Source organism: Dendrobates tinctorius, unplaced genomic scaffold, assembly GCF_039654945.1.
Source record: "Dendrobates tinctorius isolate UK_male_01 unplaced genomic scaffold, ASM3965494v1 ptg000015l, whole genome shotgun sequence".
NCBI classification, from domain to species: domain Eukaryota; kingdom Metazoa; phylum Chordata; class Amphibia; order Anura; family Dendrobatidae; genus Dendrobates; species Dendrobates tinctorius.
In genome coordinates, this window is record NW_027361683.1 from 40,879,342 (window position 1) to 40,900,838 (window position 21,497).

The 21,497-nt window shown below is 43.3% G+C and overlaps 1 protein-coding gene across 1 annotated transcript in view; it reads left to right on the top strand.

Moving 5' to 3' along the window:
- CD164L2 (CD164 molecule like 2) overlaps nucleotides 1–10,052 on the top strand; it is a 194,258-nt gene extending 184,206 nt beyond the window's left edge. The window contains exon 5 of the mRNA XM_073563990.1: nucleotides 9,764–10,052. Coding sequence (XP_073420091.1) covers nucleotides 9,764–9,782 — 19 coding nt within the window. The 3' untranslated portion in view covers nucleotides 9,783–10,052. The remainder of the gene's footprint in view (nucleotides 1–9,763) is intronic.
- Nucleotides 10,053–21,497: the final 11,445 nt, after the last annotated feature.

Consider the following 21,497-nt stretch of genomic DNA (forward strand, 5'->3'; position numbering starts at 1 on the left):
ATATTAGACTAAAGTTGGCAGAACCCACTTATTTCAGCAGGATCAGCCAAAATACTAATTGGGACCCCTTGACTCCTTTGACAGATGGTGTTGAGGAAGAGAAGGATCCAGCCTGTTGGATTTCCAATGCTGACCCTTTTCTTTTCCAAGAGATAAACATTCCTGTGCATGGGGGATCAGGGGTACAACTGTTGACCAAACAATGCTTATGGAAGCATTGAAGGGGTTTTCCAAGCTCTAGCTAAATTTCTGCAGTCATTTGCCTATAGATTGCCAATTCGTGACAGTTTACAGTGTGCACACTATTAGGATTTTTATTTTCAGTATGAGTGGGCATGTATGACCACAAGCATGCAATTTGCCAACTAAATTCTTATCCACCTATCTGAATGTTCTATGGAGAAAAGTACTTTATTGCAAGAATATAAATTGCATACTTGGTCATGCAATCGACCTATTTTACTGGAAATAGAGTGCAATCCTGATTGTATGTATATTGCACGCTGTCACGATTTGCAAATCTGCTGTCCCTCTTGTCACTCTTGAGCCCAGAAAAAAACTGTCAGAATCCTAGTCAACTGCTCAACTTCACTTTTTGTTGGGACTCTGGAACAAGGAGGAGGTGATTTTTTTCATAGCATAGGATGATATTCTGTAGGTTCTGAAAATGTGGGGCATTGTTACACCTGAAATCTTTGTTGGGTTATTCTTTAAAATTAGGCACCTTTTTCAAAAGCTTCGGTGCTGGAACAGCTGTCAGTCACAGGCAATACTTGTTGTGGATAATAGCGCAGACACAGCTTCAATTCCTATGCGTCACTATTACTTTTTTCTGGGCTGTACACATTTGGTGTGGTTTAAGAACTCACTAACTCATTAGTACCATTTTTTTTTTAAATGTAATAGTTGCCAACCTTTTAAAGTTGCTGGCTTATATATTTCTATATTGTGAAAGCTGTTTGTTTTACATTTTGTAAAGTAATTGTCAATAATTTATTTTTATGAGTACAGTTTTTTTGGCTTATATAATTAGAACATGCTTGTCAATTAAATTCGAGGTTTTTGGGGTGTATAAATGTACATGCAGGTTAAATAATACCTATTTAGCCAGACTGTAATTATTGACTGCTATGTTTTTGCTGTTCTATCACCTTAAAATTATATGCAATGATCTTGGAAGAAATGTATTGATGTGTTTTCATCCACCATAAAATTGTAGTCATTAAACAAACTCTTCCCAAGTTCTAATTATATAGTGTTCATTAAAATTGCCCTGCATGCCGTTGCTTCCACGATCACTGAAAAACTTTATTCGACTGTGCTTTTGTGTCCGCCTCAAGAAGGCAGACAATGCTGAAACAGAGGCCATGAAGAGCACAAAATGTCTCATTTAAGTCTCATTTAAAGGCATTGTCCACTACTAGGACAATCTCTGCTTGATCTAAATGTTTGACCCCCGATAAAGTAAAAAAAGCTTATACTCTCCTCCCCGTGATGGGGCTGTTCCAGGGGTGTCATCACTCGCTCTCCCGGGCTCACATGTGGTTGTTATGACACCTGAGTCCGCACCCAATCAGTGCTGGCATCAATGTCCCCGCCTTCGTACGAATTGAAATGAAGAGGAAGTATGGGCTGCAGCTCCTCTCGGACTTCCTATTGGATCGAAAAATTACACCGTACTGACTTCAAGGCAAGGAAAAGGAAAACATAAACCTCTGTGGATACTTTTAAATCCTGTTTTGCACATTTGGTGTGTTATACAGCACATCATTTTTAGCTAATTTTCTTCAGAAGAATAACACATTGGTATCTTATTTGGTGAAGCCTTGTTTTTTCATCTTCTCTCTACTTCTAGGATAATTGGACTACCAAGGATATGATTCATAGCTCATAGTATTCATATTGGAGGTGGGGGTTAGCATGATCTTTATGCAGGCTTTCAGACATGTACGTTTGATGGCCTCCTGTATGTATACTTTATAATGCATTGTATACACATTCTATCAATAGTCAAAGAGTGCATAAGTATCATAACATGCACCCATAATGATTCATTATTAGTATCTATTAGGTTTTATTCACACATCAGTATTTTTGATCATTGTTTCATTAGCAATGGCATATGTATGTCAAAACTAGGAGTGTCTCCCAAACACAGAACAGGTGTCAATCTTTCATGCAGCTTTGTATCGCCAATGGCAGCAGACGACGCAGCCGCTATGAGGCCCGTGAGTTGGGGAGTCAGGTGCCAGCGCGGGCATTACACCCCCTGTCCGGCATAATACTTTAAACTGTATTTGCATTCTGGTCCTGAATGCCGATACAATTGAAAACAATGATGTGAGAGTGAGCCGTCAGCTGTTGCTCCCTCCCCCATCCTAGAATGTTAGAGTTGGAAGAGACCTCCAGGGTCATCATGTCCAACTCCTGCTCAATGCAGGATTTACTAAATCATCTTTGACAGATGTCTGTCCAGCCTCTGTTTAACCCCTTTGAGACAAAGGCTGTTTTCCCCTTAATGACCAGGCCAATTTTTACAATTTCTGACCACTGTCCCTTTAATAATAACTCTGGACCTCTTCAACTGATCCTGGTGATTCTGAGATTGTTTTCTCATGACATATTGTACTTTATGATAGTGGTAAAAGTTCTTTGATATAACTTGCGTTTATTTGTGAAAAAAAAATGAAATTTGGCAAAAATTTTGAAAATTTTGCAATTTTCAAACTTTTATTTTTTATGTCCATAAATCAGAGAATCATATCACACAATAACATTTTCCATATGTCTACTTTACATAGGACAATTTTGGAAACATAACTTTTTCGTTAAAAGTTGACCAGTGATTTCTCATTTTTACAGCAAAATTTGCAAAACCATTTTTTAGGGACCACCTCACACTTGAAGTAACTTTGAGGGGCCTATATGACAGAAAATACCGAAAAATGGCACCATTCTAAAAACTGCATCCCTCAAGTCGCTCAAAACCACATTCAAGAAGTTTATTAACCCTTCAGGTGCTTCACAGGAATTTTTGGAATGTGGAAGGAAACTATAAACATTTACTTTTCTTTCACGAAAATTTTCATTTAGACTTTCTTTTTACTTTCATAAGGGTAACAGGAGAAAATCGACCATACATTTTGTTGTTCAATTTCTCCTGAGTATGCCGAATACCCAATTTGTGGGGGAAATCTACTGTTTGGGCACACTGCAGGGCTCGGAAGGGAAGGAGCACCATTTCACTTTTTGAATCTAAAATATGCTGGAATAATTAGCAGTTGCCATGTCGCATTTGGAGAGCCCCTGATGTGCCTAAACAGTGGAAACACCCAAAATGTGACATTTTGGAAACTAGTCCCCTTAGGGAACATATCTAGATGTGTATTGAGTACTTTGAACCCACAGATGCTTCACAGAAGTTTATAACGTAGAGCCGTGGAAATAAAAATTACATTTTTCCCAAATCTTTTTAACTCAAAACTTTGCATTTACATAAGGGTAGAAGAAGAAATTGCGCCATACAATTTGTTGTGCAATTTTTTCTTCAGTACGCCAATACCCCATATGTGGAGGAATACTACTGTTTGGGCGAACGGCAGGGCTTGGAAGGGAAGGAGCGCCATTTGACTTTTTGAATGCAAAATTTGATGGAATAATTATCAGACGCCATGTCACATTTGAAGAGCCCCTGATGTGTCTAAACAGTGGAAACCCCCAACAATTGACATCATTTTGGAAACTAGACCCCTTTGGGACTCTATCTAGATGCACTGTATATTGAGCACCTTGAATGCCCAGGTGCTTCACAGAAGTTTATAGCATTAATCCGTGAAAATAAAAAAATAAAATTTTTCCCACAAAAATATTTTTTAGTTACAAATTTTGTATTTTCACAAGGGCAAAAGGAGAAAATGAACTGCAAAGTTAGTTATGCAATTTTTCCTTAGTTCACCGATACCCCATATGTGGTTGAAAACTACTTTTGAGGCACAGTGCAAAGCTCAGAAGGGAAGTAGTGCCACATTACAGTGCAGATTTTGCTGCACTTATTTGAGGGTGCAATGTTACATTTGCAGAGCCCCTGAGGTGCCAGGACAGCAGAACCCCCCATAATTGACCCCATTTTGGAAATTATAACCCTTTGGGAATTTATCTTCAGTTGTAGTGACGATTTTGACTCTATGGGTGTTTTCCAGAAACAGGTAGCATTGGATGTTGAGTTAAAATTGCAAACTGGCGTTGTAGTGACCAGTACATTATGCCCAGCTCATGCTTCTGGAGACATGCACCTGAAAATTAGGTGGGCTCTCATCACTACAAAAATGCCAAACATGTGAGCGCTATATGTGGTTTATGCACACTGGGGCTTAGAAGGGAGGGGGACTTTTGGATTTGGGAGTGGAGAATTTGCTGAATTTTTTTTGGTGGGTGAGGAGCCATTTCGCTTTTCCAGAGCCTTTGTGCTACTAGTAATGTGGAAGCCCCCTATATTTCCATTAACATATGACAGATCTGAGTGGGGACTTGCTTTTTTCATGGATTGAGTGGAAGCTTTTATTGGGAACATTTTACATAACGTTTGGGATCACAGTTATCCAGCGCTCTATGCTGACCACTTATTTTGGGGTTTCCATCTAAATCTCTGAGTGACGTGATTCAGATGAAATTCCCGATGGATCCATTCACTATAATGAGATAGCAGAGATACTCTGGACTCCATCTGGCCTCTGTTCCACGTTTTCCTTCTATTTAGAAGTGCACAAAACTTTGGCCGAAGGCACTTTTATGCATTCCTAAAAAGACGGACAGCCCCAGATCACAGGTGCTATGGTGTCCACAGTGCCTCCATCTGCCTCATTATAGGGAATTTTCAGAGGTTCTATCTGAATCACGTGTTTCAGAGATTTACACGGAAACCCCGGTTGCACGGGATAAATGTGCGCCAAGCCTTACTGCGATATTTGGGAGGCAGAGTAAAAAAATCAGCAGTATGAAGAATTGGTTTTATTTATTTTTTATTCCGTTCCTTGTGCGGTACAAGTGATTAGGCGACTTTATTCTTTGGGTTGGTGCAATTACAGCGATTACAGCAATACCAGATTTATATCAGGTTTTTATGTTTGGCTGCTGTCACACACTAAAAGACACTTTTTAGTTCGAAATCTAGGTTTTGCATCACCATATTTTGAGAGCTATATTTTTTCCATATTTTTGCCAACAGAATCATGTGAGGGCTTGTTTTTGCAGGACGAGCTGACATTTCTATTGGTAACATTTTCGTGCACATGACATTTTTTGATCGCTTTCTATTCCGATTTTTGGGAGACAGAATGAACAAAAACTAACAATTCAGGATGGCTTTTTTTTTTTAATATCATTCCGCGTGTGGTACAATTGGTATGACAGCTTTATTCCTCGGGTCAGTACGATTACAGCTATACATCATTAATACTTTTTTTTGGCGCTTTTAAGCAATGAAAACTATTTTATAGAAAAAAATAATTATTTTTGCATCATTTTATTCTGAGAGCTATAACTTTTTTATTTTTCCGCTGATGGAGCTGTATGATGGCTTGTGTTTTGCGGGAGAAGATGAAGTTTTCAGCGGTACCATTTTTTTACATCCATCTTTTTATTGCACTTTTTGTTTGTCAGTATGATGATAAAGCATTGTTTTTTGCATCGTTTTTTATTTTTTTATGGTGTTCACTGAAGGTGTTAACTAGTGGCGCAGTTTTAAAGAGCAGGTCATTATGGATGCGGCGATACCAAATGTGTACTTTTATTTTTTTATTTACATAAATGTATTTATTTAAAAAAACATTTTTTTTCTTTTTTTGGGGATTTTTAAAAAATATATTTTTACACATTATAATATATTTTAACTTTTTTACATTGTCACAGTATGGGACATTACTATAATACATCATATCGCTGATATGATGTTCTGCACTGCAGAATATCAGATCAGGATCTGACAGGCAGGGAAGGAGGCATGCCGATGCCTGCTCTCAGCAGGCACTCACAAGCCACCTTCCCTGCAGAACACGGAAGGACCCTGTGGCCATCTTTGATCCAGGGGTCTAAATGGAGACCACCAGAACAACGCAATTGCATTGCGATATCCTGGTGGAATGCTTCTTTATGCAGCTGTCACTACTGACAGTGGCATCAGAGGGTTAAATGCCCACGATCGGTGATGGCACCGAACGTGGGCATTGCCGCGGGGTGTTAGCTGTCACAGCCGTGCGATTGTGCCACCATGCTAGTACTGATCTGGGCACAATTGCACCTCACGCCGAGCAGTACTAGTACGGCGCATGTCACAAAGGGGTTAAAGACTTCCTTTGAAGAAGAACTTGCCACCATCTCGTGGCATCCTGCTCCACTCATTGATCATCCTCACTGTCAAAAAGTTTTTTCTAATATCTTACCTGTATCTTCTCCCTTTCATTTTTCAGTTTCTTTCCATTTCTTCTCGTGTTTCCATATGCAAATGAGAATAAGGACGATCCCTCTACACTGTGGCATCCCATCAGATATTCGTAGACAACTATTATGCCTTCTCTTCGCCTTCTTTTTTGCAAGCTAAACATTCCCAGGTCCTTTAACCATTCATTGTTGGACATAGTTTGCAGTCTGCTCACTATCCTGGAAGCTGTTCTTTTGACCTAGTTCCAATTTTTTTATGTCTTTTGTTTTTCCATGTGGTGCCTTAACCGGGACACAATACTCCTCTTTGGTCATACCTCATCTGGAATATAGGGGATTATTACTTCACACGATCTAGACTTTATGCATCTGTTAATACAGCCTAGAACTGTTTGCTTTTTTTGCTGCTGCATTACTCTGGTGACTCATGTATAATCTGTGATCTATTAGTATACTCAAGTCTTTTTTACATGTGCTGTTGCTTACTTCTATTCCTTCCATTCTGTAGATGTAATTTTGGTTTTTCTTGCAAGATGTAGAATCATGCATTTCTCCCTGTTTACCATTCTATTAGTTGCTCCTCATTGTTAAAGCTTATCTAGAGAATCCTTTCTCTGTCTCTAGTGTTAGCTATCCCTCCTAGTTTTGCATCATCTGCAAAATTGATTAGTTTACCTTCAGTTCCCTTATCTAGATCATTTACAAAAATCTTGAAAAACACTGGGGCCAAGATAGAGTCTTGTGGTACCCCACTTGAAACACTCTTACAATTGGATGTGCAATCATTAATTACAGGAAAGATATGTCTTTGTACCACGTTAGCTGATCATTTATTACCACTCTTTGAGTACAATCACTGAGACAGTTATGAATCCACCTAACCGTAGCCTTGTCAATCTCATACTTGGTCATTTTTTCAATAAGGATAGTATGAGATACTATATCAAATGCTTTTCTGATTTCTAAAGTCAAGATATACAATATCTCTCGCATTTTCCTGGTCCACTCAGTCAGTGATTCCATCATAGAAGGGAATTAGATTAATCTGGCAGGATTTGTTTGTTACAAACCCATGCTGGTGGTGGTTAATTACTGTATTCTTATCCTAATACTTGCATACATACTGTTTAATATTTTGTTCAAACATATTTCCTGGTGTAGAAGTAAAGTTCACTGGCCTGTAATTTTTTGGCTCTGTCTATGTTCTTTGGCCTGTAATTCGCTGGTCTTTGTAATTCATTTGGCCTTTATTCACTGGCCTTTAATTTTCTGGCTTCGTCTTCATTCTTTTTTGAAGATAGGGACAACATTTAGCCTTCTCCAATCTTCTGGGACTTCTGTTCCCAAGGAATTTTCAAAGATTTTGGCAAGTGTTCCTACAATTTCCTCTGCTATCTCTTTTTAGTACCCTATCATTCCCCATTTATTACCTTATCATTCACCCTCTGTGTCTGAGCTCTGTGACTTCTCAGCGCAGAGGATGGGATGATGTTGCTACAGTGTACCCTCTGTGTTGAGCAGTGGAGAACAGGTTGAGGTGAGTATTTATTTTTTATTGTGGGTCCCATAATACTGTATGGAGGACTATGTGCGGGCCATTATACTGTATGGAGAATTATATGTGGCCCATAATATTGTAAGGAGTACTATATGGAACACATAATGTATGGCGGACTATATGGAGCCCATATTACTGTATGGAGGATTATTTGGGGCCTATAATAATGTATGGAGGACTATATAGGACCCATAATAATGAATGGAGGTCTATGTGGAACACATAATACTGTATGGAGGGCTATTTGAGGCCCATAATACTGTATGGAGGACTTATGGGGCCCCTTAACTGTATGGAGGACAATGTGAAGCCCATAATACTGAATGGAGGACTATGTAGGATGCATAATAATGTATGGACAACTATGTGGTGCTCATAATAATGTATGGAGGACTGTGTGGGGCAATCTAGGTGCTACAAATCAGAACTTTTGCTATGGGGCTCTATGATTTCTATGTATGCCCCAAAGTTTAGTTTTTTTTGTAAGTTCCACTTCTGGTTTTGGCATTCAAACACAGATGCAAAAATATTGCAATTTGCGCTATTTATTGTCACAACCCCGGGTGTAACTGCTTCAGGGAAGGCTGCACGCCACTGTAAGGGAGCAGAGCGACCATGAACTAACCGATCTGCGAGCAGGACCTTATCCACGTGACCCAGGGGGAGTGGCCAAAGTCGGGGTTAGGCACCGGAGTATAGAGGAGACAAGAGGTGCCAAAGGGGAGTCCAAACATTCTGAGGTCAAAACCGGGAGGTCAAAGAGATCCCGGGGGATGAGACGGAAGAATAGTCAGGTGGAAGCCAAAGGTCAGAAAACCAAGCCGAGCAATGAGGTACAAAAGAGACATGAGATAGCGGAGTCAAGACAGATGGGTCAGAAGGTCAGAACCGAAGGAGCAAAACAATTAGGGATGCCAAGCAGAGAAACAGAAAGAGTAAACAGACCAGGTCAAACATGGAAAGCAGTCAAACAACACAGTATGCACACACACACACCAGGGGTCAGACACACAGAACGAAAGTATAACTGACAGAGAATCCTAGTCCAGCGTGGGTATATATATTTACCTCCCAGATCCAAATGGAGGCCACATACATTTAACTTGAGAGGACAGGGCATGAACCCTGTCCAAAACCATGACACTTTTCCCTACTAGCAGATGCTAAAGGCCATTACTGGTCTTTATTTATTGAATAACATTGTAATAGTTTCTCTTGCCATGGTCAGCATTATTCAGTAGAGGTCACTGATTAGTAGTGGTGCAAATACTATATCAATAAGTGACCGTACAGTATGTGCTGATACCAGCACATTTGAGAACGCAAAGAAAAAGTGACCAACCCGTTTAAGCATTTAGTTGTGAATTGTGATGATAAAGTGGCCGGATGGCATACTCAACTCAGTCATTACTGTAAACTAAACAAATTGGTGCCCATGCAGTTTTTTAATATTAATTGGATGAGATGTGGTAGAGTTATGAGGCCTGTTCATTTCAGATAAGTGAATGCACGCTTTGTCATATTGTTAAAAAAAAACAAACATCTGTACTAGCATAGAATATAAAGACTGATGATGTCCATGTGACATTATGATGATATTGGTTATAAAGTGACCCCTTCAGTAAATTCCTTTGTGTATAAAATTCAGTTTTGTCTAAGTTGTTATTTACCAATAAATGAATACATTAGTAACTTTCAGTAATTTGCATCATTATAATATCATGCCATTACTTATGTTTCATATCCATTATGATGTCTTGTTTTTTGCAGGGAGGAAACTGCTCAGTAAGACATTCTTACTTGTCATCTGATCCAGTCACTTTCGATCATGTGAAGCACTGCTGAAGACGCAACATTACTGTGTTTACCATAGAACTTATTCTTTTGTATTTGTCTGTACATTATAGTGTGAATGCAGTTAAACATTAGTTTTAGAATCAAATAGAGCTATGAGAAACATATCTTAATACTGAATTCCCCTACTAAGTAGATAGATTGTCTATTGCTTCTGATCTGCTGTACACACACTTGGGGTTCATACTCACATGCGAGAAACTCAGACGAGTCTCGCACGTCAATACCCGGCACTGCCGCCGTCACTCAGGAGCGGAGTGTTTGGCTCCATGCATTTCTATGCAGCTGAATGCTCCGATCCGAGTGCTGGTGGTGGTACCGGGTATTGACGTGCTAGACTCGTCCGAGTTTCTCACATGTGAGTATGAGCCCTTAGAAACATTCTTCATTACCTGATCCCATTACTTACTAGTCATGTATATTTATATTGAAGACATTAATTTGAGCAAATAGTTTGCCTTTCAGAAGTATCCATATACTGGATATGGATTCTAGTAAGTGTGCATATATTACAATAATGTTTTACTCAATATTCAGTTGGCAGATTTGTCATATGGCCAGTGTTAAAGGGACATGGTCAGCTCAGAATGACTGTTCAAGCTAAGTACACGTGCTTGGTGCATCATGGCGTGGCCAAACATTTAAGTGCATCTCACTACTTGTTTTTTTTCTACTATTCCGCTCTTCTCTGGCTCTATCAAGCCAGAGATGTCAATCAAAGAAGGGGAGGCGGTAGAGAGAAAACAAGCAGGAGAGTCTGTGAAGTTAAATGTTTTGCCACGCCAAGGGTTCACTGAGAGCATCTACATGTTATTCTGTGCTGACAGTCTCTGAAAGGCCTATTTGGAGGGGAGAATAACTAGGAAACAAGTGTTCATAGAAAAGATAATTATCATTTCATCTAAACAGGCAAACACCCAACAAACGAGAGCAAAAAGCTGTTTCGTTAGGTACGATAATTTTTAAACTGCTTTTTAAAATGATCATTTTTAGTAGCACGCTACATTACTCCATGTAAACAAAAGGTATGGCATTAATAGCATGAGAATCTATGTGAACAGAACAAATGTATTAAAAATCATTCTGTGCGCATAGAAGTATGTTCGGACTATCTAACAGGGTATTAAATAACTGCTGATTGACTTGATTGTTGGCAATCATTGGTTGTTTAACAGCTGCTAATGTGTCATGTAAAGCCGCCATTAGATAAAAAGTGGAAGGTAACTGAAACATAATTTTGGACCTTTTCCAAAACTAGGAACCACTGTATCCCTTTAGCATAGCTCATCTTATCAAAGGACAATTGACAACATTAGCGATTTTCTTAGCATGTGTAGGAAATTTCCAGAAACGAATAAGAGGAAAGGGCTATTCTGAACACGAAGACCAGTTATGTGTGAAATAATGAGTTTAATTTTGGTTGTATTACACTATAGATGGAAATGAGTTCATTGGCAGAAAAAAAATCGAATAACACATTTTTCTTGCTTAATACATCATCTTAGTAGTACAACTTCTATATGAAACTGGCTAACTGAATTACCGACATCCGCCATACACGTGCAGCACAAGTTAGTAGCAGGTGTGTAGAGCCCACCCCATACACGGCTGGTAATGGCTGTGTGTTACGGCTTCAAAGGAGGAGACTGTGATTTTTACAATATACAGCAAGACTGTGGCATTGCTGTATATAGCACAAACGACTGGACGATTTGAGCTTCAAGTCCCCTAAATGAACTAACGAATACAATGAAAAGTAAAAAAAGTTTGAAAAAATAAAGTAAACATAAACGTTTAACTTTCCCCCCTTTTTTCTTCATTAAAAATAAAGATACTAAAATCATAAAAGAAATACACATGAGGTACTGCCGCCTTCAGAAAAGTCAGATATATCAAAATACAAAAATAATTAACCTGATCAGTAAACACCTTAAACGGAAAAAAATCAAGAATGCCAAAATTATTTTTTGGTTGCTGCAATAGCACAAAAAGTACTGCAAATAGTGACCAAAATGTCATATCTATCAAAATGATATCAATAAAAATGTTGTCTCACCCCAGACAAAATAAGCTGTCACACAGCTCCATTGACTCAAAAATGAAAACGTTACTGGTCTCAAAAAAATGGCGACACAACTCCAGATTTTCTTTTCTAAACTTTTGATTTTTTTTTCAACACTAAAATAATTTAAAAAAACCTGACCATGTTTAGTATCGTCATAATCATACGGATAAGGAGAATCATATTACGAGATCATTTTTACTACACAATGTACGTCGTAAAAACAATTCCCCAAAAGCAATGTCAGAATTGTGTTTTTTCTTCACAATTTCAATGCACTTGGAGTTTTTTTTCCAGTTTTCCAATACTTTATGTGGTATAATGAATGGCGTCATCCAAAACTACAACTCGGTCCCACATAAAAAAACAACCCCTCATATGTCTATGTGGAAAGACAAATAAGAGTTATGGCTGTGGGACGGGGAGGAAAAATGAAAATGCAAAAATGTAAATTGGCAGCGTCGTGAATGGGCTAAAGGGAACCTTTACGACCCCCAATGCATTTAAAATGCCCCCATGAACTTTTAGACCTTTATTACAACATTACAGTAATTACGGGAAGTTGCATAAAAATGCACATATTTGTCCAAAATGAATTTAGGTGTTGCCACTTGCCGTATTCAAATAAACCCCAACTCGTTTGGCGAGGTGTTTTACTCGCCAAAATTAGTCCGGAGTCATTATCTGCTGTCTGGCCTCTCCGGACATGTTTGACAGTCCATGTAGTGACACGTCATGTCTGCCCTCTTCCAATGCTCGTTAGGGACCCAGGCAGTTTGTGCTCCTCCCAGCATCTCTGTTCCCCTTTCATAGCTCTGCTCTGCAGTGGTCTTGCCAGAGCATTTGCTTTTGGATCAGGAAGGTATGAGCAGAGTTGTGACAGGGAAACAGATGCCTGGGTCAATAGTGAGGATCAGCAGTAGCCTGAAAAGATGCAGGAGTACAGGGATTGTCCACCATGCCAAGGGTGACTATAACTACCGATCTTGGACTAGACTTAATGAGTAAACACCTAATCAAACTAGTCCTGGTTTCTTTGTATTCACATTAACTAAGTTTATATTGCACAAAATGTGCAATTATTCTTAATATCACATACACTACTGTATTGCCTGTAGAAAGGTCTAAAAGCTTATGAGGGGGGCAGTTTAAATATGTTGATAGATCTGAAACAGAGGGACCGTTTCATCAAGGGTTTCATGCCAGAATTCTGGTGTAAAAACTTAAGTAAGTCTCAAAATTTAGACAACTCTACTTCCATCTAAATCTTGCAACTTTTGACATTTTCACGGCAGTTTCTCCCGGCTTCAGTCTTGATGAATCGGGTCCAATGTGTTTAATGTTTTTATTTATGAAAAAGGTTTGTCTCAGATTCTTGTAATAAAATCCAACATTTTTTATGTCCATACTAAAATAGTAATGATAATTCTCTGATTTAACGCAACAAATCCAACCATTTGCTGGGATGCACTGTAGCAGATCCGATCTGTGAGACAATAGGTCTCATGGGTGGAAGATCTGTTTTTTGTGAATATCCGGTAATTCATGGTAACATTGGATATTTAACATTTAGAAATTCTGCTTGTTTTCTTGGTGTTATGATGTTTTTATCACTGCAAACTCAGATCACAGTGTATCGTCAGCGGCAAGACATTCCATCACATATCACTAACGTAGTATTGCTTCTTTTCAGGTATGTGGGACAGAACAGGTTAAGAAACCAAAACGTGGAGACTCCTTATTGACACTTGAGTCTTTCTGGATATATGATTTGGGTACTAGATTCCCAGATGGTTTGAACAGACGTAACAAAATTATGTTTCACTATTAATTTCTATGGTTTTCCTTTCCTTGTTTCTCTTTTTTCCTTTATTTGCATTCATTATTGTTCTTTTTCTCACATTTTGTCTTTATGTATTCTCATTCTGAGCCCTATTTTATCTCTTATTCTAAGTGATTATTTAGGACGTTATGTATCATGTGATTTCTTCTGACTATTTCATTGGTTCTGTGTCTCATATAAACATTGTGGGTACTGAGGAACTTCAGGCTCAGATTAAGATCATAGGTTTATGACTAAAACACGTTGCCTTTCTTTCCTCAGTGGTGGTCTTTCATAGGGGTTCTATTACATTTTAATATGTACTAAATAAAGATTTGGATTTTATTACAAGAAGCTGGACAAACATTATTTTTTAATTGCTGTATATGTATAATCAGGTCGGAGTTCTATGCACCTGTTATATATGGACATCCATTCGGTGAGCTGGCTTTTTGTCCTTTTTCACCATGTTTTATTTATGTACTGCTGCATGTTTTAACATTTTTACAAATAAAAGTCTTGAGTTTTTGTTTCAATTTTATGTTTCTGGTGGTACATTTTTAAACATTTGTTGACGTAAGCTATAAACTTGCCAACATCACTGACGAGTTGAACGGTTGGCTGCATAATCAACTGGCGCAGGTTGCACTGTTTGGTACTGATTATGGGAGTGCAGGATAATTCTGCGAGTTGCAGAATAATTTTATGGGCATCTTCGTGGAAGACGTGAGAAGGGATGGTGCTCTGTTGGATCTGGTCATTTCCAAAAAGCTTTGCATTTTTAGAAATGTTGCTGATTAAGCAATGGCCGGAGCTGAGCCTCCCCCTCCCCCACAGAAGAGTCGTGGGCGGAGGCCAACATGACGGGGGGTTGGAAGGTGAGGGTGAGGGGAGCGTCTTTGGGGAATGGGAGTCGTTGCACATTTAAAAGGGGGTGCAGTGGGCCTTCCTCCCTCTCTGTTCCCGCTCTTACCTGCAGCTTGTCACCAGCCATCATGTCGGCCGTGGATCGGGCCTTGGAGAGTCTCCGGCAGGCGTCCATGTCGCAGCCGCCGGGCTGGTTGGCGGCGCAGCTGGCCTCTATCACGCCTGGGACCACCGTGCAGGCGACACAGCCAGGGAGGAGAGAGCTTCGGACCAGAAGGGTGAGGCCTCCCGAGCGGCTCTCCCCTGACTCGGCTCCCCGGGCCTCCCGACGGCGCAGGAGCCCCTCCCGGGACCCTCCAAGCCGGGCGCCACGCGCTCCCCGTAATAGCGGGCCTCGGCTTGGGCGGGGCGGACACGCGCCAGGCGGCGCAGCTCCACACAGGCATCGGGGGCTGTGGTGACGGCGCTCCAGCGTCACAGCCTGCTTTCTCCTCCGGTTCGCGGTCGGGCAGCCCCGGGACGGCGGCCTGCCAGGCGGCAGGGCCCAGTACTTCACCCCTCACCGGGAGGGGGACTTCTGGGGGGTCGGGGGACTGCGTCGGGGGGCTGCCCGCACCGTGGTCTGCCTCTCACGCTGGGCGGCATGACAGGAGGTCCTGCAGCAGGGATCCAGCGACCTGCAGAGCGGCAGGGCCTGTGTCTTCCACCCCCTCAGACGGAGGCAGGTGGCGCGCTCCGGGGGCACGTGTCATCACCGGGGGCCGTTTCGGCAGGGTCAGATGGTGGGGGATCCAGGACCCACGCGGCAACCCAGGCAGCGTGGTCACCAGGAGATCGGCTAGCGGCATCCACCCTGGGTTTCGGGTCCTGCACCCCGGATCCTCCGGGAGAGAGTCCTCAGCGTCAGCGCCAGTCCAGCGGCGCCAGCTTCGCTACAAGAACAGGTGGACATTCATCCATGGATCCTGGTCGTTCGGCTGGAGGGCCCACAGCCCCCTCACAGCCCGGTGAGTATGCCTCTGTGTCTACTGTTTTGTCTTCCTCTTCGGCGGGTGTGGGTTCTCCGGCGGATGGTACTGGGGTTGGAGGGGGCGTAGTTAACATGTTAGGGGACGTGCGGAATTTGTTGTCGCGCTTGGAACGGGGTTTTCTTGCGACATCTCCATTGGCGGCTTGGGTGGGGTCACAGTCCGGGGGGCAGGTGTGGCCGAGCGGGTTGGAGCCGACCGGGCGTGCACGAGACCCGGTGTCAGTGTCTGTGCAAACGGAAAAGGAGCCGGAGGGTCGGGTGCACTTAGATGACAGGGCTCATGGGGAGGTATACGTTTGTTTTGAAGGCCCTCTGGGGGCTCATTTAAAGAAGGAGGTAAAGGAGCGTATTTGGAAGGACGAATACGTGGAAATTTTTTCCTTATTGCCCCTCGAAAAATTTAACTTGGACAAGAGTAAGAAAGAGGACAGCAAGAAGGAGGAGGAGGAGAAGCGTAGGTGGCGACTCATTCCTCAGACGTTCGTGAATTGGCAGCAGGCGTTTGCCATTTTTGCGAGCGTTATTGGAGAAAAGGCCCCTGACAATTGCTCGGCATTGTTTTGCTACCTGGATGCGATCGGGGAAGCTTACAGGGTTTATGGGGGTCAGGCGTGGCTTCGGTACGACGAGCAATTCCAGCAGAGGAAGGCCGTTCGGCCAGCCATTCGTTGGGATCAGAAGGATATTGGGTTGTGGATGCGGGTCATAGCGTTTGAAGAAGATATCGTTGCGTGACCTCCAGTCAGTGTTGGGGAAGTTGAATTTTGCGTGTTGGGTGATGCCGATGGGGCGAGTTTTTTCACGTAGGCTGGCCAGCGCTACTGCAGGGATTCAGGCCCCCCATCATTTCATCAGATTGTCGTTGGATCTCAGGGCTGATTTGGCGGTATGGGAGCCTTTTTTGGTCGGCTACAATGGCCGCTCTTTGGTGATGTCAGACGTCGTTGGGAATGATGTCTTGGAATTGTTTACGGATGCTGCTGGCGGTATAGGCTTCGGTGCTTACTTCAGAGGACAGTGGTGCGTGTGTCGTTGGCCCGATGAGTGGTTCGCGATCGGTTTGGTGCGTAACATTACGTTGTTGGAGATTTTTCCGATCCTTGTGGCCGTTCATTTGTGGGGGTCTGAGTTTCGCGATCGGCGCGTTCGTTTCAATTGTGACAACATGGGCGTTGTGAGTGCGATTAACGGTCTTACCGCGTCGTCCCCTCCAGTCATTCGAGTGTTGCAACAGTTGGTTTTGCTATGCTTGTCCTTGAATGCACATGTGACTGCGTCTCATGTTCCTGGAGCCAAGAATGACATCGCTGACTCTCTCGTTCGCAGTGGGATCGCTTCCGCTCGTTGGAACCAGAAGCGGAGGTCGAGGGTTTAGCTTGTCCAGAGGAATTGTGGAACCTGGCTTACGGGCCGCAGAGTCGCTGATCGAAGCTTCCTTGGCGCCTAAAACTTGGGAGGCTTACCGGGCAGTGTGGCGGATGTGGGAGGAAGTTGTTGCAGCTGGCCTGGTCGATGGTTTTGGGCAGGATCAGGAAGGGATGTTGTTGGCCTGGTTGGGGCGCGGCTCCGTCGAAGGTTGGTCGTGTGCAAAAGTTTCTCGCATTTTGGCAGGCCTGTCTTTTGGTTTTCACTTACGTGGCAGTCGAGATTTGACAAAGAAGTTTTTAGTCAAACAGGCGGCGAAGGGTTTTCGTTGGGGCCGAAGCAAGGGGGATTTGAGGAGGCCGGTATCCTTCAATTTATTGGAGCAATTGGGTCTCACACTGGAGTCTGTGTGTTCGACCCGTTACGAGGTCTTGTTGTTTCGTTTGGCTTTTTCGTTCGCATTTTTTGGGGCTTTACGTGTTGGTGAACTTGTTTCTTCCAGTAAGAAAGTGGCAGGGGGGTTATTGGCCAGGGATGTTGTATCGACTTCGGCCGGGGTCGAATTTTGGTTGCGACGTTCCAAGACGGATCAGTCGGGAAGAGGTCGCCGGGTGGTGTTGGGCAAGGTGCCTGGTTCTGCAATGTGCCCTGCTCAGTGCTTGAGGAATTTTTGGGACTTGCATCCCAGCTTGTCTGGGTCTCTGTTGTGTCATCTTGACGGCGGTAGTTTGTCCAGATATCAGTCTGGTGCCGTTTTTAAGAAGTCCGTTCGGTGGCTGGGCCTGGATGACTCTCGCTTTGCTCCTCATTCTTTCAGGATAGGGGCGGCGACGGAAGCGGCAGTGGGGGGTTTGGATCCGGCTGCTATACGGCACATTGGTGGTTGGAAGTCTAACCGATATCGGAGTTACGTTAGGCCTTAGTCGTCATTTGTGTTGTTAGCACTCATCCTTTTTTATTGCAGGTGTCGAACCTTTGCTGGTTTGGATTTTTGGGCACTCCTTCGTTCATTGGGGAGCTTTGAGAGCTGATGTCCGACATGAAAGCAGACAACTGGGCTTCCCCAGGAGCACGGCGGTGGTGCGGTGGCTCGGCTTCTGGGGGATGGAATGGCGGAGGGTTTTACAGGAAATTCATGTGTGTGCCCAGTTGGATCGCGCACCGGACATTCTTGTTCTTCATGTGGGGGGCAATGATTTGGCTATTAGGCCTTTTCGGGAACTTATAAAGGACATCAAGCAGGATTGTTTGCGGTTGTGGTTGTTATATCGGGGGGTCACCATTGTGTGGTCCGAAATAGTTCCACGCAGGAGGTGGCGTTCCATGAGGTCCCTGGTAAAGGTCAACAAGGCCAGGATTAAAGTTAACAGGGCGGTGTCTTCCTTTGTGGTAAGAAACGGGGGTGTGGCTGTGCGTCACTTTGATCTCGAAAGGGGTGAAGGTGATTTTTGGTTGGCGGATGGGGTCCATTTGAACGGGGTCGGCTCCGATATTTGGACTCTTGGTCTTCAGGAAGGCATTGAGCGGGCCATTGCATGGCGTGTTCGGGGGGTCTCGGGCCCTTGAGGTGTTCAAGGTCCTTCGTTGTGGCGGTTTGGAAGGGGGGGAGTCCTTGGAGTCGTTTGGAAATTTGGTTTTTGGAGATTCACTGTATAGGGTCTCCTCCGTTTACAAGTTGGTGGTGGTGATCTGGTGAAAGGTGGATGGGGAGTTCCGTAAAGAGTGCGGATCCCCTAGTTGCCTAGTGGACAGACGTGTCGGTGGTTGGTGCTCCCGAGCCTGTGGGGTAACGGCTGGGAGTAATATGTGGGGTTCTGTCCACAGCATTTTGGGGTCGATTCACCTAGATCTTGTGGCTTCAAGGACTCCTCCTCCGGGTTCAAGTTTACTGTATCTATGTTATTTATAATACTTTATTGTTATTGTTGTTTGTTTAATAAAAGGCTGCTGTGGCCATATAAATTCCAAAAGAAACCTTTGGTCTTTGGTTTTATGTTGCGGCGTATGGGGTAATTTGTGTCAGGGTGGGGGGTGCGGGGTTGTGGGTGGGTCCCGTCTCCCCCGGCTGGGAGCAACTTGACAATACCAACGTCATGAAAACCTAGGTACAAGTGACCACAAGGGACAACAGTATAATTTTATTTTGCTTTAAAGTATAAAAACTTATTTGGGTTGGGAAGGCAGCAACAATAAGGCCCTGAGTCACCAAAGCATTTATCAGAATTCTGGCGTAAATCACTTTGAAAAGTCACAAATATTTTACACAATATTGAGCTTCATTAACTCCACCAAAAAAGGTGGAGCTGGGGCAGAACGGGGGCATGACTCCCCAGCTTGTCTAATTCATGACAATCTGTGGCACTCCTTACATCAGAAATTGTATTATAGTCAGAGTAAGATTTGTGTCGAGGTACAAAGAGGTGTATGTGTAAGAATACGGCCAGGTTGCAATCATGTCAGCACATTCCATACTCTCCCTGTGCTGTCAGCTGCTTCTTCCCTGCTGTGTTCCCCGTTCTTCCGTTCACTTAAAGGACAGGAGGCAGAGTCCAAAGCAACTTTAAACATAACGGATTTATTCTCTTCAGGACACAGCACATCCATAACACTTCCAGCACACTTGTCACAGTACCAGCAATGCATTATTCTTCGTCTTTCCCTAACTTCTTCTACTTCACTGGAATAGGCCACAAAGTTATAACAGGACGAGGAGCCCGGTGAAAACAGCATTTCAATATATCTCCCTAGAACCGACTTCAGACCAGACTCGGAAATATCATCTACTAGGTTGTCCACCCCCTTTTGGTTATCCTGCCCACACACTCGTTGGTGGCCCACTCTACTACCGCTACTTCTTCACACGTCTTCTGTAGCTTCTTCACTACGTTGCTGTGGATACCATGCACTGCACTCTTCTCTACTTCCTTAATACTTCCACTCCTTTCTGTGGATGGCTGGGTTTCTCTACTTGGGAACGTTGTGTGATAGCTAAGCAGCTCAGGCCCCAAGGCCACCTGAGCACACCAGGGGGTCTACCCAGTCTGACTATAGCCAGGAAATCTGTCTAGCTTATTCCCCAGCTACCACTCCTACAATTAACCTCTAAGTGTCCTACAACTAAACCTTCCTATACGTGTGCTCACTGCCCCCATCTAGTGGCCCTTTTCCTTAACTGCACTGTCCCTACGTAAATACAGCATAATGAAATATATAGCAATTGTATACATGACTCATACAAATATGGCAATTATGTGGATGTAAACAGTAGCATCAACATTTACAGGGGTTAAGCCCTGACCCTCTTACATACTCCCTTCCTTAAATCATTGTCATCCCAGACAATGCGGAAACAATACTAACATTTTCCTGCAAAACATAAATATACTGTTTCTCTTTTTGTTTAAATTAGCACATATATTAACATATCAAACTTTATTTTACAAGGATACTCCACATATGGAGAGCAAGAATGTCCATTTTCTCAATATGAGGTAGAAATCTGCAACAGCAATGTCCACACTTCTTTAGTATGACAACGCACGTTTCCATGTAAAAAAAACTTCTTAAAAAAAGGTGCCTCCCCCCTTCCTTTGAGGGGAGCACAACGTATTTACACACACCATTCCGACATCTGGAAACAGTCCATCTTTTCAGACGTAGTTCTGCTATCCTGCAGAAGGGGCGCAACAGGCACAACAAAAAACAAAAAGAGCACAACATTCAAAGGGTCCTGTGGACCATCTTCAGCTCTTTTTCTAGAGCGTAGCATGGTTCCCTACCCTGAGGGGATGCAGAACAGTCCCTGAAATGTGCAACTGGCCCTTGAAGGGAAAAGCAAAGTAAGTTCTGTGGCGCGCATCCTGCGTGGTTTTTCCACTTGATGCACGGCCCCTGGCGCGGGCTGAAGGGGACTTTGCAGCCACAGAGTCTCTTGGGTGATGAGCATAGTCAGGGGCAGAGGTGTCATCGGTTGCCTCTGGATCTATATCTTCTCCAGTGGGTTCACTTTCCTCCGGGCACAGGATGACTGCCATGGCACAGTAGCCGCGTGGGCAGTCCTCCTTGTAGAAAGAGATCCAGTTCCCGACTGGTAGGGCTCTTCCAGGTTTAACGGAGGCGGCCTTGATGTAAACTTTATCATAGGTACTGACCTCCTCAATGAAACCATAGCTGCATTCCACGTTAGTGTAAACAAGCTGTCCGTGTGTGCAGCATGCAGACATTGTGGCCTCTCCCTTCTGGTGGAGGAGGGCCCATATCTTATGCTCTCTGGCCTTCTTCTGGGCAATTATATCAGAGGTCCACACCGACGAGTAGGCAGATGACGTGGGCCCGGTATATTCTATGAAAGCCTGACAGGAGTGCGGGGGCGAGGTGACGCGGGCCTTAGGCCTAGCATCGGCATTGCCCCGGGAGAGTGATAGTGCAGGGGACCGTGTAGCCCGTCGCTTGCTGAGGCTGAGACGCACTCACCTCCATCGATCCCGCTCAGGCTGGCTCTCAT